Source organism: Aspergillus glaucus, assembly GCF_001890805.1.
Source record: "Aspergillus glaucus CBS 516.65 unplaced genomic scaffold ASPGLscaffold_7, whole genome shotgun sequence".
In the NCBI taxonomy this organism is placed as follows: domain Eukaryota; kingdom Fungi; phylum Ascomycota; class Eurotiomycetes; order Eurotiales; family Aspergillaceae; genus Aspergillus; species Aspergillus glaucus.
In genome coordinates this window covers 53571-67982 of record NW_019170459.1, presented here as the reverse complement: position 1 = coordinate 67982, position 14412 = coordinate 53571, and the positions used below count along the sequence as shown (strand labels likewise).

The 14412-nt window shown below is 47.2% G+C and overlaps 6 protein-coding genes across 6 annotated transcripts; 3 read left to right on the top strand and 3 right to left on the bottom strand.

The window, feature by feature from the left end:
• Positions 1-651: 651 nt before the first annotated feature.
• Positions 652-1959, top strand: ASPGLDRAFT_56809 (DUF3632 domain-containing protein). Its single transcript, XM_022548214.1, has 4 exons — positions 652-993; positions 1085-1148; positions 1202-1216; positions 1295-1959. Exons 1-4 carry the CDS (start codon positions 664-666, stop codon positions 1774-1776), a joined length of 891 nt encoding a protein of 296 aa, XP_022402088.1. The 5' UTR covers positions 652-663; the 3' UTR covers positions 1777-1959.
• Positions 1960-3841: 1882 nt separating this feature from the next.
• Positions 3842-6696, top strand: ASPGLDRAFT_168477 (uncharacterized protein; the record flags this gene model as incomplete). Its single annotated transcript, XM_022542671.1, has 3 exons — positions 3842-4309; positions 4383-5394; positions 5580-6696. The coding sequence occupies exons 1-3, from the start codon at positions 3889-3891 to the stop codon at positions 6694-6696; spliced, it is 2550 nt and encodes an 849-aa protein (XP_022402087.1). The 5' UTR covers positions 3842-3888.
• Positions 6697-7303: 607 nt separating this feature from the next.
• On the top strand, positions 7304-8224 carry ASPGLDRAFT_34192 (DUF3632 domain-containing protein; the record flags this gene model as incomplete). Its single annotated transcript, XM_022544402.1, has 2 exons — positions 7304-7685; positions 7740-8224. 2 exons carry the CDS (start codon positions 7304-7306, stop codon positions 8222-8224), a joined length of 867 nt encoding a protein of 288 aa, XP_022402086.1.
• Positions 8225-8614: 390 nt separating this feature from the next.
• ASPGLDRAFT_73370 (uncharacterized protein) lies at positions 8615-9750 on the bottom strand (the record flags this gene model as incomplete). Its single annotated transcript, XM_022549671.1, has 2 exons — positions 8885-9750; positions 8615-8623 (listed from the first exon to the last, which is right to left on the bottom strand). The coding sequence occupies exons 1-2, from the start codon at positions 9434-9436 to the stop codon at positions 8615-8617; spliced, it is 561 nt and encodes a 186-aa protein (XP_022402085.1). The 5' UTR covers positions 9437-9750.
• Positions 9751-9834: 84 nt separating this feature from the next.
• Positions 9835-11598, bottom strand: ASPGLDRAFT_45356 (S-(hydroxymethyl)glutathione dehydrogenase/class III alcohol dehydrogenase). The gene is made up of 6 exons (XM_022546222.1): positions 11466-11598; positions 11402-11416; positions 11223-11337; positions 11023-11158; positions 10326-10963; positions 9835-10276 (listed from the first exon to the last, which is right to left on the bottom strand). The coding sequence occupies exons 1-6, from the start codon at positions 11484-11486 to the stop codon at positions 10062-10064; spliced, it is 1140 nt and encodes a 379-aa protein (XP_022402084.1). The 5' UTR covers positions 11487-11598; the 3' UTR covers positions 9835-10061.
• Positions 11599-12108: 510 nt separating this feature from the next.
• ASPGLDRAFT_123378 (Zn(II)2Cys6 transcription factor domain-containing protein) lies at positions 12109-13847 on the bottom strand (the record flags this gene model as incomplete). Its single annotated transcript, XM_022540395.1, has 2 exons — positions 12109-13732; positions 13786-13847. The coding sequence occupies 2 exons, from the start codon at positions 13845-13847 to the stop codon at positions 12109-12111; spliced, it is 1686 nt and encodes a 561-aa protein (XP_022402083.1).
• Positions 13848-14412: the final 565 nt, after the last annotated feature.

Here is a 14412-nt window from a genome sequence, read left to right as displayed (position 1 = left end):
ACTTTACCACATTCAGGCAAAAGATGGGATACCTGGTTGGCTGGGGTACTAAGTTGACGGGGTTCCGTGTTTGGAGACTTACTTTGGAGGCCACGGCTGCTGCTTTTCCTTTTCCACGGGCTTGAAGAGCTTCAAGTGGGGCTGCAAATATAGATCTGGCGAGGAGGGCAAAGGAGAAGAGGAAATTTGCTGAACATTTTGTTCAGTGTTTGATTGGCAATTGCGTTGATTGTAGACAAGGAGGCAATGGTTGGAAATGATTCGAGACTGATGATTATATAAACCCAGAGGACATGAGGCCCTATATATCTTCAATTAGCTGAAACAAGGCTGATATGCAATAGTTAAGATATCGAAATAAGGCACACAGGCGTTCAGCCTGAAGACTGACAGAGCATGTTGATCCCCTTAGAATTTACTACTTCATACATTGCCTCTATAATCGGCCCCCATGATCATCATAAAAAAAATATGTGCTAAGAGAAATAAAAACAAAAAGAAAAACATGATAATGTTGCTGTGCCAGGAGCACAGAGGTCAGCAAGTAGCTGCGGCTAATAAGGCTGATTTCCGCCTTAACCATTCCTAGTTATATGTCTGAACTCCGCGCACTCTCCTACAACTTCACTTCATTATTTTCCCAACTTCAAACCGACAATCAAGATGCTGTCTCTTTCCATTCCCAAGCTCGAAGATGATGATCCTGACCTGATCATGGAGCGAAAAATCTACGCCATCCTAAAAGAATATCTTCAGCCCGACAGTACAACCGCGCCCGAAACAGCAGCAAAAGGAATCGACCAATTTCTCCCCGCAAAACGACCGGATTTGGGGGTCAAAATTGAGCCTGTTGGCGCTTTTCTTCCGAATTTATGGGATCTCTTTATGGATATTGCTAGGCAGATTCCGTCTGATCACGAGTCTCAGGATCGTTTGGTGAAGTTGGTCGATGCGTTGAGTCAATTGCCATCCACAGTTGAGATTATTTGGGGGGTATGTTCCCTTTCTTTGCCTTTTCTTTTCTTTTCTCTTTTTGCTGCTGATAGGACGATAAAAATGATACACTGACCGACTGACTGGTTAGGGTGAGGCTCGGGTATGGGCAGACCTCCCTCTCATTGGGGAAGAAATGTTAGAATTTTGTGACTGTTAGTTCCATAATTCCCTATGTCACAGATATTGAATCTAACATAATAGCTAGCGCCGCTCTATCGGGGTATAACTGATCTTCCACCCTTTCTCTCCTTCCCGCCCCTTTTATATCTAGAAAAGCCAGAGACTAACATGGCGATAGCGTCCCTCGGCAATGACACAATTCCAAGCCCCGAGAAAGCCACCGCATACATCAATCTAACCTCTTACGCCGCTCGCCTCCTTGGCACCCATGACATGATTTCCTGGTTCTGGATGCCGATCTACGAACTCCGCATGGGTCTTGAAACTCAACTCTGGAGGGAAATGCATCCTCCCAGATTGGACTGTTACGTATCCCTTTATGCAGAGTGGGTGCTGCATAGCGGGGTCTGGGTGTTCCGAAAATTTAGGGGGAAAAATAGTGAAGGAGACGGATTGAAGGGGCCGTTGTATAAGGGAGTTTGTTACAGCGAAGAGAGGTGGGAGTATTGGGAAAAATGTTTGGCGGATATTCATGAAAACGGCGAGGGAAAGGTGAATGAGAAGACGACGAAATTGGCCGGGATGACTAAGGAGAGGATGGAGGATATTAGGAAGAATTATGTTGATGAGAGTGACGATGAGGAAGATGACAGTGAATAAGAAGAGGAGAGCGAGGGGGGGGAAAAAGAAGAAAATAATGTGAAGGACGAATGCGTATAGGAATAATGCATCTATCGAAACCTACCCTTCCACGCTGATTGTGAATACCAATCCAGTTGGTTTAAACCATAGTCTTCTGAGATATTTACTGTCTGTCTCCCTTTCTGATAAATTAGATGTTCGGTAATCAATAAGGTTGGACTTTTAATAACCGCATATTTCACCTTCTAGCCAAAGATGAAGATTGTTACTTACTGCTCTTGGGAAAGAAACGCACAGAGAATCCCACCGTACTAGATGGAGTTGTTTCAAGCAGTCAATTTGACTTCGATGATCGCTAGGGCTTAACCGCGCAGGCCGATTGATATAATCTGCTTGAGCACCCTGAAAATGTATATTTTCCTCGATGGATAATCCATTGCGTTCAAAACCTAACCAGCTTACGATGGTGTCACAAAGTCGTCACTTCGTCCTTCCAGTGCGACTGGTTAATCAGACTTCTCGTCGTCGAAAGCAAACGCCGGGGATACTTCGCCAAGTGGTTGACGTGCCATCCTTAACAATTCAATACCAGTACTTACAGCCAAAGCCCGGAAGTCATACAATGGTACACAGGGCCCTCATGCAGCTCATTCGTGAGTTCTATAATACCCCCGTGATAGATGACCGGAAGCTATATCTACGTCGCCTCTTAATTTCAAAGCTCCAGATAGTTAAACAGGCAAACCTGATGTAAAACCACTAGGGCTTTACCGACTTACGAGCAGAGCATTTTACTAAGATTCGAATGCGTGTGCAGAGCTTATTTTTTGCTGATGGCAGGTGAGTTTCGTTGGTTAAGTGGTTCCTTTTGACGACTCATAAAATCCTTATTCAAGGCCTTACTGTTTGTGCAAAGACAACGAAAGTTATGCACAGACCTTGCTCATGAGTTACCCTCCCGCCGTCTAGGGTCCAGCCCCACGCTTTGCAACCAGCCGGAAAATAAAATAGGGCCCAAGCAGCTCAACCTCCAACTTAAAAAGGCCCTTTCCTCCCTTGTTTACATTCATTTGATGACGATAACTAAAAGAGGTCAGCATTTGAATACCATGGCATCCCCGATGATGGTGCTCCTGCTCAGGTCCAACGGCAGAAGGAGCTCCTTGCACGGGACCCGCACTCGGAAGTCGATAGTCGATCCACGGTACCGAGATTAGCCAGCAGAAGACCGTATTCATGCCCAGTTGGCGCGTAAAAGCTATGTTTAAGGAGAATGGCTACCATAATTCGCATACCTCTTTTCGTTTCTCTTATCGTCTTTAAGTACTATCTAGTGTCTGATTTGATAATGCTTGGGCTATGGGGATGTCGTGCTCTCATGATAGTTGGCTATCCGCACTTAATATATGGAGCACTAGCTCATGTCTTTGACCGTGAATTCATCTCAGTATGAGGCTGGTAAAATCATACCTGCCAATGAACCAGAAATGGAGACATTTTGCAGGACAGGCTGTAAAACGTTACGGAACGCGTCATGTCGTCGTAGGGCTGTCTGGTGATTGCCAGATTAGGTTACTCTGAATGAATGATATTGCCTTGGTTGAGGAACAATCGGGGCCGAACGAGTAGGGCTAGGGTGACCAACGACGGTGGAGGTCGCCTTGAAAAGTATTAACATGAACCAAGGCGATAGAAATAGACAGGAGGAACAGATAGAAAAATAAGGCTCATTTCCGCCTGGAGTATTCCTGTACTTCTGAACTCCGCACTCTCCTACAACTTCACTTGAATGAATTCATCCAAGAAAATGTCCAATATTGATAGTCCTGAGTGAAATAGATGCATTTGTTCTCTAAACCCTCTGGGTCCTCGCCTTCAGACTATCATTGTTGGAGTATGCGTAATAGTGGAAGATTGGTTGGAAACATGAAATTTCACTATCAAAACGACTTTTGTACGTCGTATAGACATAGTGCGCCGTAATGAGAGGGGTAAACAAGGCTGTAGCTGCCCAATACCAACCCGAAGGACCAACCCCGCCAGTCGCCAGTCGCCTACAGCAGCAACATCTGGTAACAATCCAACGATTCCAGTCAATTATCCAAGGAGAGTCACTTTACACTTCGGCCTATGGATCATTTACGAAAAGGAACGGAAACAGCCCACGAAGTGCGCGCTGCCCGCATTGTCTGGGCGGCGCACATCCTCTCCTACCTCACGAACAATCGAAGCCACGCTGAACTTCACCAGCTCGATGCCGACCCAGGGGAATTTGAAGATTGTGCGTCTGATTACAAGACCGAGAATAATGTAGTTCTCACCGGCCCGGAAGAGTTTGTTCGCCAAAAGTTCTTGAACTGCATTGCCCAGCTGCTATCGCCATCCAAAGGATGGGATTTCGTTACCGCGGTGGCAGTACGTGAAAGTGAAAACTTCGTTGAGGTGGACGTTGCAAGGAATGATTCTTTTTTGTCCGAGGATAACGACCACGGTTATGAGACTAGAGATTACTGTAGCAAGCTCGAAGAATATTTGCGCACCAATGCTGAAGGTGAGATCCTTTCCTTGATTTCTGTTGATCCTTTGGTCGTCCGATGTACTGAAGCGCGACTGCCGGGGAACAGACATTGATAGTCCTCCAGCACTCGCAAGCGAATTCGAGCTGAAGTCGATACGATTCACGCATCGCCGAGTTGATCATTGGATTTCTAAGCTTCGGACCACTTGGAAAACCAACCAAAATTACAATAATCAGGACGAACAACAATGGCCCGGACTGGAGAAGGCAGCCAGAACTTGGACGAATATGGTTGAGCTTATATCAAGACCCGATAATGCCCAAGTTGACAAGGTCAGAGACTTAATGGTTCAGCAAGCTTACATGTGCATTATATCAATGCAAGTCCGACAGCTGCTTTACAACGTCTTTGGGTCCAATGTTTGTTCTAAGCTGTGGACCACTTTGAACTTTCTTGCCAGGCCATTACTAGATTGTCGATTACTGCGGTCAATAGCCACTCGGGAGCCACAGTTCAGGTGTATCCGTATTTCGCTTATACCTCCCAAGCCGAAGACTTGTGTCACTGAAAAATACCGCCTTGACATATTCCAGGCTTGGGCTCAACTGGGCTTAGACTCTCCATCTCATTCTGAAATTAAAATGCTCAATTCTCACAAGGAGGAGTTCAGGAAAAGTTGTGCAAAGTCCTTTTGTCTGCACGCTGAGATGCAGCTTTTTTCTCATTACGAAGACGGTGTTGCACTGCCCCCAACCCTAGACTACTTTGGATGTAGCAAAAAGACTTGCTTTCTATGTGAAAACATTTTGAAGAGCTTGCCAAAGCCAATTGCCACTCGAGGAAGGCATGGTATTTGCTATCCTGCTTGGGGCTTGCCATGCTCAACATCAGCTGCAATGGAGATTGCTACCAATGCTTTGGAGAGAGATCTGTTATTCCGCATTCGACTAGGATTTAATAAATTGTCTCACCAGAGACGATTTACTGCACACGTGCCGCAATCCAGTGTCGTTTCGAACTTCTCCAAGCTTACTCTAGAAGATTGGCAGGGAAAAGAACGGAAACTTGAGCTCTCTAGGAAAGAAGAGGCAGAACGGAGACGTGAGCTTCTAATTACGTGAGTCTATGTTCTGCCATATTGATGAATTTTCTGAGATGTCTGAACTGAGTGTGAGATAAAAACAGCGCAGGATTGGCTTCAACTTCGCGGTCGACAGATCGCTCGCTTCCGTTGTTTGAGCCGCAAAACTCATGTGTGATGTGCAATGCAAGCCCAGCTCGACAATGCTCGCGGTGTCAAAGCTGCTACTACTGTTCTCTAGAGTGCCAGAGGAGCGATTTCCCTTCCCACAAGCTCCTCTGTAAACATTTTTCTACTCAGCCTGTTCGACCCTCTACGGAGCACAAGCGAGCTATATTCTTCCCAGTTGACAGATCAAAGCCACGTATGATCTGGGTGCCATGCAGGCGCGAGATTGACGAAGATGGAGTTAGCTGGACAAAAGTTGATGCTTATCCCTACCTTGGAACCGACAACCCTATCAAAGGAACGTTGCGTATTGAACACAGTCCAGTACGCAATCGAAACCTTGGCTCCGGATTTGCAAAGTGGGCCCCATTTAACCAGGGCTACTGTATCTCTTTAATACACCGAGATGGCTATCTAATCGACGGGTCAGCGAGCAACAAAAGCATCTCGGTTTCCGTCGGAGCATCTGGTCCAATCCCTCATGAATATCGTGGCCCTATAATTGCAGTACGAGGCCTTCCACACGAATCATACGACGATATCGCGCTAGCCGACTTTCGACATCTCATTGATTATCTAGTGAGCTACCGCTCAACACAAATCCGAGAAAGTCTTCAGTGCCCTAATATTCGTGCCCCGACAGCAATCCGTGGTGTAAAGATCTGCTGCTACGGCGAGATCAAACTTCATGGGACGGAGGCCTTCGTTTCAGTTGAAGTTGACAGAGCTACGCGAATTGGACTTGGCGACGGGGCTATATCACTGATTTCTTCCCGTCTTGGCATGCCTCTCGTGCTCTGGAAATATCCAGACCCTGAATTCTTGCTTGACCCTCCGGGATGGCCAGAGGGAGAGATGACGGCAGACAGTAATCAAAATGTTGCATTTCTGATGATGGGGACCAATCCTTCAAAACCAGGATGGGGTTGGGCGCCTCCCTACTGGAACAGAGAAATTGGAAATGTATTGGTCCTTCGTGAAGACGGAAAAGATCTCAACCTAGACGATGTATCAATGATGTGTCACTTCAGCAGGTATAATCTGCAGCGCAGGTTCGAGGATACCATGGTCTCAGACCCAAACTCAGAGGGAAGGCTAGGAATTTTGGACTTTATCACATGGGAGAACATGGTCAAGCATTGGGAGAAGAACAGTGGTAATGGAATGTAGTTTTTATTACAGCAGCTCTGCTTTCAAGATGGCGCTCCGGGGCCTTCGGAACCTATGAGAATGGCAGACTATCTAATCTTTGGTATCCTGTGGCATTTTAAATCGTCTTTAAGTACTTTTTAGTGTCTGATTTGATAATACTTGGGCTCATTTCGCTGAGCCCTTCGAATCTTTATGAGAATGGGGATGTCGTGCTCTCATGATAGTTGGCTATCCGCACTTAATATATGGAGCACTAGCTCATGTCTTTGACCGTGTATTTATTTCAGTATGAAGCTGGTAACATCATACCCGCCAATGAACCAGAGATGGAGACATTTTGCAGGACAAAGACTGTAAAACGTTACGGAACGCGGGTGACCAACAACGGTGGAGGTCGCCATGAAAAGTATTAACATGAACCAAGGCGATATATATAGACAGGAGGAACAGATAGAACAGATATTGCACTTCCATACCAAGCATAATAAACAACCATGAAGCATTCCTAGCGCTCGCGTACGCTGCTGGGCTGCACAGCCTCGTGTGGCACAGCAAGGCTGACACCTCATCGATATTTAGTATGACTTCGTGTCCAGCCTTGCCATATTCCAACTTCAGAGCTACCATGGCCCCTTTCAACTCGCTAGGAATAGAATATGCAGTCTCCCACAATCCCTCAGAAAGGGAACAAGCAATCTTCGATTACTTGACCACATATCTCCCTGCAGACTCCTCAATCACGCCCGAAGAAGCAGTCCACCACACCAACACCCTCTTTCCCGAAGATCTTAATGCCACGGAAATCAGCTTTCTCTATCGGTTCTGGCAGTTGGTGTTTTGTATTGGGCCTCAATTGGATTACCAGCAGGAGCCCATGCAACGTTTTGTTGCCCTCCTGGAGGCCCTCGAGATTCTACCGGACATCCTCCAAGGGGGTGCATATCCAGGCCGGAATAGTCATGCAACCAGAATTTATGTCAGTATGGCATTTGGCGAACAGTGGAATAGTATGTTTCGGTTCCGTTTTCTGTCATCCGGGATCGCTAATACGGAACCGCTAGGCCTCCGAGACAACAAGGAACCCAGCGCCAAGTCCACACGTCACTTGCAGAATATGAACGGGTTGCAGGCATATATGGGCACACGTGGGCTTGGTGGCAGCAGTTCATACGCTCTGGAAACCATCAGCACGGCTCTGGAGAACGAGAAATTGAAAGAACCACAGGTTCGGGCCGCAGCCACTTGGTTCACGTTGCGCGCGCTGTCGATCTACTGGTTTTGTCAGAAACGGAAAGATCGATGTCCTGAAAGTCGTGGGGCTCTATGGACCGGCAAGCCAAAAGAAGGCTATTCGATTGCACGATGGATGTTTTGGCGGGGGCGGCTTGCAGAGCTGTGTGATCGTCCCGATGTAGAGGAAGAGACAACACACATCTGCAGGGATGCAACGCAGGCGATGGATAGTGTGTCTAAGCAGGTTAACAGCATCCGTATAGTAGAAAGCTGTATGACATTTCTACAAAGGATGGTTGATCTGAAGGGATAATTGCATGAAGTCCAGAACAGATGAATCTGTATATCCACAGGGCCCATTCAGTGTGGTGAACCTATGATTATAATTGGACCGCAAACGGGGGCTCAGAGATAAATTATATAAAACGTTTATCTTGTGATAATGAGGAAGATGACAGTGAAGAAGATAGTGACGAAGAAAGAAGAAATAGAGGTGGCAGACGAACATGTATAGGAAGACTATGTCGAAACTTACCCATTCATGCCGAATTTGAATACTGATCCAGTTGGTTTGAAAACCCAGTCTTCTGATACATTCACTGTCTGTCTCCCTTTCTGATAAATGGACGTTGGGCAATCAATAAGAAGGTTGGACTTTCTATAGCCACATACTTTACCGTGCGGTCTAGCCAAAAATGAAGGTTCATACTTGCTGCTCTTGGGAAAGAAACATACAGAGAATTCATCGTCCTAGATGAAGTTGTTTCAAGCAGTCGGAGGGGTGGTCACTTACCCAGCTACTAACCGTATACACCAATAAGGACTGAATAATGAGTATCGAAATTGATTTCACTTGTATATTTTATCCCCGAGCTGCTGGCATGTTCAATTGACTAGGGGTCATTTAAATTTGAATTTCTCCCATCTATACCGTCCTGTAAAGCCGACCAACCTATAGATTAGCAGACAACGCCCCCGAAGCCTTAGCCGTATGCGTCGCAATCAAATCCATCAATGCCGGCGACAAAACATCATACGTCTCCAGCCCATTCTCCCTAAACTTCCCCCTAACCTCCCCCATCCCCTCAGGCCGATACCCCTGCTCAATAATCGACGAAACAAATCCCGCAAACTGCGGCTCCTGCCAGCCCTTCGTATCCGACAACTCAGCATGCACAAAATCCAAACCCTTAAACGGATGGTCCTTCTCAATGCGCCCAAACAAATGCACGCCACAGTCCTTGCAGGCGTTGCGGATAATACTGGCTGTGTTGTCGACGGTGATGAGTTTCTGGGGGTTTGCGGTGACGGCTAGGGCGTCGCGGGGGACGACGCCGACGATTGAGAAGAGGGAGCCTGCAGGTTTCCAGCATTTGGAGCAGCCGCAGGCGTGGTTGTGGGCGACGTTGCTTTTCAGGGTGACTTTGACTTTGTCTGAGGGGCAGTGGCAGTAGAGGTCGCCGCCGGAGAAGTTGGGGTCGCCTTTGGTGAGGCCGTTGTCGATTAGGGGGTGGATTGAGGGCATTTTGAAGATGTTTTTGTAGAGTAAGAGTGAACTTTTGAAGTATGACTTTTTGATGTTTTGGTAATGAGTGAGATGGTGTTGTTAATGCGGATTTGGCGAGATATATAACGGGCAGGTCATACAAGCCCGGCCCGTCAACGCTTCCCCTCATGAGGGGTTCAATGTACGAAGGGCAAGCACCCCGGTGCTTCCCGTAATCATAGTACAGATACTATGACATGGAACCCCATACCGAGACCGGGAACATAGTCCACCGGTGCGGAGCACCGGATAGACAGCCGTCGTGCACATTCGGGAAGGGTAGTCATAGTGGCATGGCAAAACGAGGTATTATTATTTCCTTCTTAGGCGCAATTGTGACCGTTTGGGCTATTCGACGTAGTCTAGGCGGTTAAATCATCGGGAATGTAAAATGCTTTCGGATCTGGCTATGAACGAAATTGGTAAAGCACATTATGCAACGAATTTGAAGAACATTGGAGGAGGCCTCCTTTCAATATATAATTTAACCCCACTACCAAGGTACTCATCAAATCACTACCTTGGTAGACACCTATGCCCGAACTTAACTACTCGCTACTTGTACTCCGCAGATACTCTTAACATTCCATTCCCCACAACACATCTATGCCGTATCAACAACACACCGAATGCAATCCCCCTGCTTCATCTGCTCAAAAGCCACATTAATATTGGCAAGAGACTGACGATGAGTGATAAACTCGTCAACCTTCAAATCGCCATTCAAATAGTCTTCCACAAGACTGGGAAGCTGAGACCGGCCTTTGATGCCACCAAATGCACACCCCCTCCATACGCGACCAGTTACTAGCTGGAAGGCTGCTCATTGTTAGCCGCCAAACTGAGCAGGAGGATGGGGGTATCTTACGTCTGGTCTTAATTTCCTGTCCGCTAGCAGCCACCCCGATTACGATACTCTCACCCCAGCCCTTATGGCATGCTTCAAGAGCTGCCCGCATGACTGCCACATTCCCAGTGCAGTCGAAGGTGTAGTCACATCCGCCATCGGTCAACTCAATGAGTTGCTCTTCAACTGATCCTTTGATCAGTTTATATGGGTTGACGAAGTGTGTGGCCCCAAATTTGAACGCCCAGTCCTTTTTGGCGTCGTTGATATCGACAACGATAATTTTTCCGGCTTGCTGTTTTAGCGCGCCTTGCACAACTGACAGGCCAACGCATCCAGCTCCAAAAACCGCAATGTTCGACCCTTTTGTAATCTTTGCAACGTGGGTCGCAGCGCCATAGCCGGTGGTTATACCACAGCCCAAGAGACATGATCGATCTGTGGGACACTTCGTTGTGACACTGACCACTGAAATGTCCGCGACAACCGTATATTGTGAAAAGGTCGAGCAGCCCATAAAGTGTAGTAGGTCTTTCCCACACGCCCTGAAACGAGATGTCCCATCGGGCATGACGCCCCGTCCTTGGGTGGCGCGGATTTTACCGCATAGATTGGTCTTGCCAGATCTGCAGAACTTGCACTGCCCGCATTCGGGGGTGCTAACGATGTTGTTAGACATCGATTCAGCTTATCTGAATCAAGGGCAGATGGATCATACTAGAGAGCGATAACGTGATCCCCGACTTGAACGTTCGATACGTCAGGCCCTACTGATTCGACAATCCCCGCACCTTCGTGGCCGAGGATTACGGGGAATGCACCTTCTGGGTCTTTTCCGGAGAGCGTGTAGGCATCTTAGGACCGATGAGTGAGCTACATGATCAGATAGATGATAGAGGAATGCTTAAACACACTCACCTGTATGGCAAACGCCCGTGTGGAGGACCTTGATGCGAACTTCATGAGCTTTTGGCGCCGCGACTTCGACATCTTCGACTGAGAGGGGCTCGCCAGCTGCCCATGCGACAGCGGCCTATGCTGGTTAGCGTTTGTTTCGAATCCACGGAATGTCGAGTACGGGGCCTCCGATTCAGTACCTTGCAAACGATGCTCTGTATTTGGGTTAGTCTTTATTTCCTCAAACACAGCTGAAAGACATACCTTTCCCGCAGTGCTCGCCATTATGAGATTGGAATATCAATTCAATATACACAGTATTATGTCCAACAACCAAGGACAATAAACTATTCAAAAAGAAGCAAGCAAAAAAGGACACATTTCTCAACCCATTTCCCCTCCCTCACTTTTTTACCCTTTTCGGTAAAACAGATGCATTGCTTATCGATGTGGGGTGAGGGGTGAGGAGAAGCGATAACCATGTCGATAATTGACATTGCAGTCATACAAGCGGACCTTACTTAGCTTGTACTCCGTATTATTCGTGCCCACATTTGTCGGGTACAAAATCAGCAGAGAATAAGAGAATATAGTAGGTCATCGGATCGGATAACATACCCGACTGCTGATGCGGGGATCTCGGACGCGCAGCTTTATGTTGGAGTTTTGGATCTTCTCGTGTCATTGGATTTGAACAGTGGCAGTGTCTTTGTATTATTGCACAAGAGAAACCTGGTATGGTATCATCATATGGAGGAATAGCCAAGCCGTATCATGAATTGCTACGCATATGTACAAGCCGCTGGTGCAAATATATATCCTCAGAGACAACTGCCATTGTATTTAAAAATGGAAAAAGAATGGCACTCACTCATTTTCATCCCCATTGACACTGTTTAGTCTATAATTAAAAATCAACTGGAACGCATTCATGCACTATCTGCCAAGTATCACTAGCCATATCGTACTTATTCCGCGTGAATCGCAAAAACTCTTGATCAAGACTTGCGTTCCACCTCGTGACGTCTTCCTCCACAATTTCAGGAGGAATGCCCTCTCTTGGTCGAAAAACACCAGTGGGTCTGATACGTGCCTCTTCTGGTACGAGAACTTCTGTTGGTATATCCGTAGACGAAGATCCGTCGCTACTGCTTCCTCGGCTATGAGATTGGTAGTCGACGAGTGCCGTGATCATTTCCTGTCTTGCGTGCTTTGCCGACCCATACGTTTCTTCTAATATAATGACCTTTTCGCCAAAGGTCACCGCAGGGGGCAATTTGTAGACCCCCTGGACTTGAGGCGCTCGACGAAGCAAGTCTAGTGCCATACGTCGAATCCCGGGTTCGCGGCACCTGAGGCAGGTGAACCAAATGGGAAGACCGACGCTGATTTCAAATGTGAATGGCGGTTGTGTGCCATCTGGCTGCATGTAAGCGTCTAGAGCAATGCTGGATTGGTCGATTATGGTTTGGAAATTTGGTAGATAGGCATCGATTAGGATTCGTGATGGCGATACGCAGGTCTCGAGTATTATAAATACCGTCTCGTGGTAAGTCCAGAGAAGGGCTGCGGTGCTGGTTTGTTCTGGAGATAATCTGCCTTTTGAGTGTAGGGATGCTATCAACTTTGTGAAAGCAACGTGCCAGCTCCTGAGCTTGGCTGATAGAGTCATTTGTCGATTTATCAATTCCGGGGGCACATGAGAAGCACTAGCCTGAAATACATTCTTCTCGCAAATGCTTTCAAAGAGCTGGGCCTCTGTGGATAACAGAACAATGGCATCCCGGGCAGATTTGAGGGAGACGAATTCTTGCGTCAAAGCATGTCCAGTTTCTGGTAGTAAAGAGGTTACTGGAGCCCCAGAAATTGTGAAAGAAATTGCCCCCAGACGGACGAAAATTGGGACAATTATGTCCTCTAACAAAAAAGCCTTGGCTGGTGGCATGGCGCCGGAAGCAATTTGAGCGCGCAAAGCCAGAATGAGATGCACACCCTGATCATACAGTCGCAAGGCCTCTGCCGCAGCCCCCTGCAGAGCCTCGATACAGATAAACAATACGCAACTAACCAGTCCGACAAAGATGTCTACGACGCCACGCTCGATGTGTTGACGGACAGAAGTTATTGAGCGTGAATACCAACTCAACGCATCTCGGTGGTTCTGTGTGAGGATTTGGGGATTCTTCGGCCGTAGAGAGACAAAATCCGGGAATGGTTCGGGACCCTCAAATAGTGCGCTGACGGAAATGATAGCGTCCCATACAGCAGGCTCACTCCGGCAAACCTGTGGGACGATGGTGCGCCAGAAATCACCATCTAACCCACCACCAACAAACGATGCAGCGTGCTGAAAATAATAAGCAAAAGCGCGTCGCTCACGCCACGCTGTGTTTGGTGATGATGAAGGAGAGAATGTGGAAAGCGTGGAGCAGAATGCGCCAGAAACTCTGCCTTCGTACTCGCACTTGCGACTTGTACTAGTGCATCGGACGCAGTTTGGCTTTTCTTCTCCACACTTGACTCGCCGAATTCTAGAATGTGATTAGTATCAAAATCTTTTGATAGAAAGATAACAAGTACATACTTGCAAGTTTTGCATCCCGACCTTGACTTCAAAGACGCGATTGAACTACCTTTCACAGGCATCTTGGTAGCATTCAAGACCAGCGGGTCTAGAACGATCAGATAGATGCATTGGAATGGAGTTCGAGACGAGAAGAGTGCCGCATGTCGATCGAATGATGTTTTTGAAAAGGAGAAATACGACCAAGTGATCGGGGTTGTCCTGATCCGCTAGGATAAACACTTGGTCCGTCTCCCGGAGAGCAAGCCATATTTACTGCTGCCTTTCTAAAAGAGCTTGAAACTGTCCTGTATGTACATATTTTGACCCCACAGAGTACTCTTCATTTCACCTCACTTGACTTCAAAAAACGAGCCCCGGTATAGCGAGCTTCCCGATTTAACGAATGTCTGCCAATAGCTAATATGTCGGTGAATTCAACAAGCATTTGGTCAGTTGATGAATATATGCTTGAGTTTTTGTAGTATGGCATTATTCCTTTCATACAGTCTTCAGCAATTCAACTATATCGTCCCTTCCCCATTTGGCTGCCCGTGCGAGCAGACTCTGCCCTTTGACATTTACATTCGGATCAGCACCATGCTTCAATAACAGCTCAGCCGCATCCACGTTCCCCTTCCCTGCACA

Bases quoted from the DNA above. Each gene is read 5' to 3' on its own strand.
- ASPGLDRAFT_56809 (XM_022548214.1), top strand. From the start codon at position 664: ATGCTGTCTCTTTCCATTCCCAAGCTCGAAGATGATGATCCTGACCTG. The intron at 994-1,084 runs GTATGTTCCCTT...CTGACTGGTTAG, and splicing joins CAGTTGAGATTATTTGGGGG to GGTGAGGCTCGGGTATGGGC.
- ASPGLDRAFT_45356 (XM_022546222.1), bottom strand. From the start codon at position 11,486: ATGGCGAGCACTGCGGGAAAG. The intron at 11,159-11,222 runs GTGAGTGTGTTT...ATCGGTCCTAAG, and splicing joins CACGGGCGTTTGCCATACAG to ATGCCTACACGCTCTCCGGA. The intron at 10,964-11,022 runs GTATGATCCATC...CAACATCGTTAG, and splicing joins GATCACGTTATCGCTCTCTA to CACCCCCGAATGCGGGCAGT.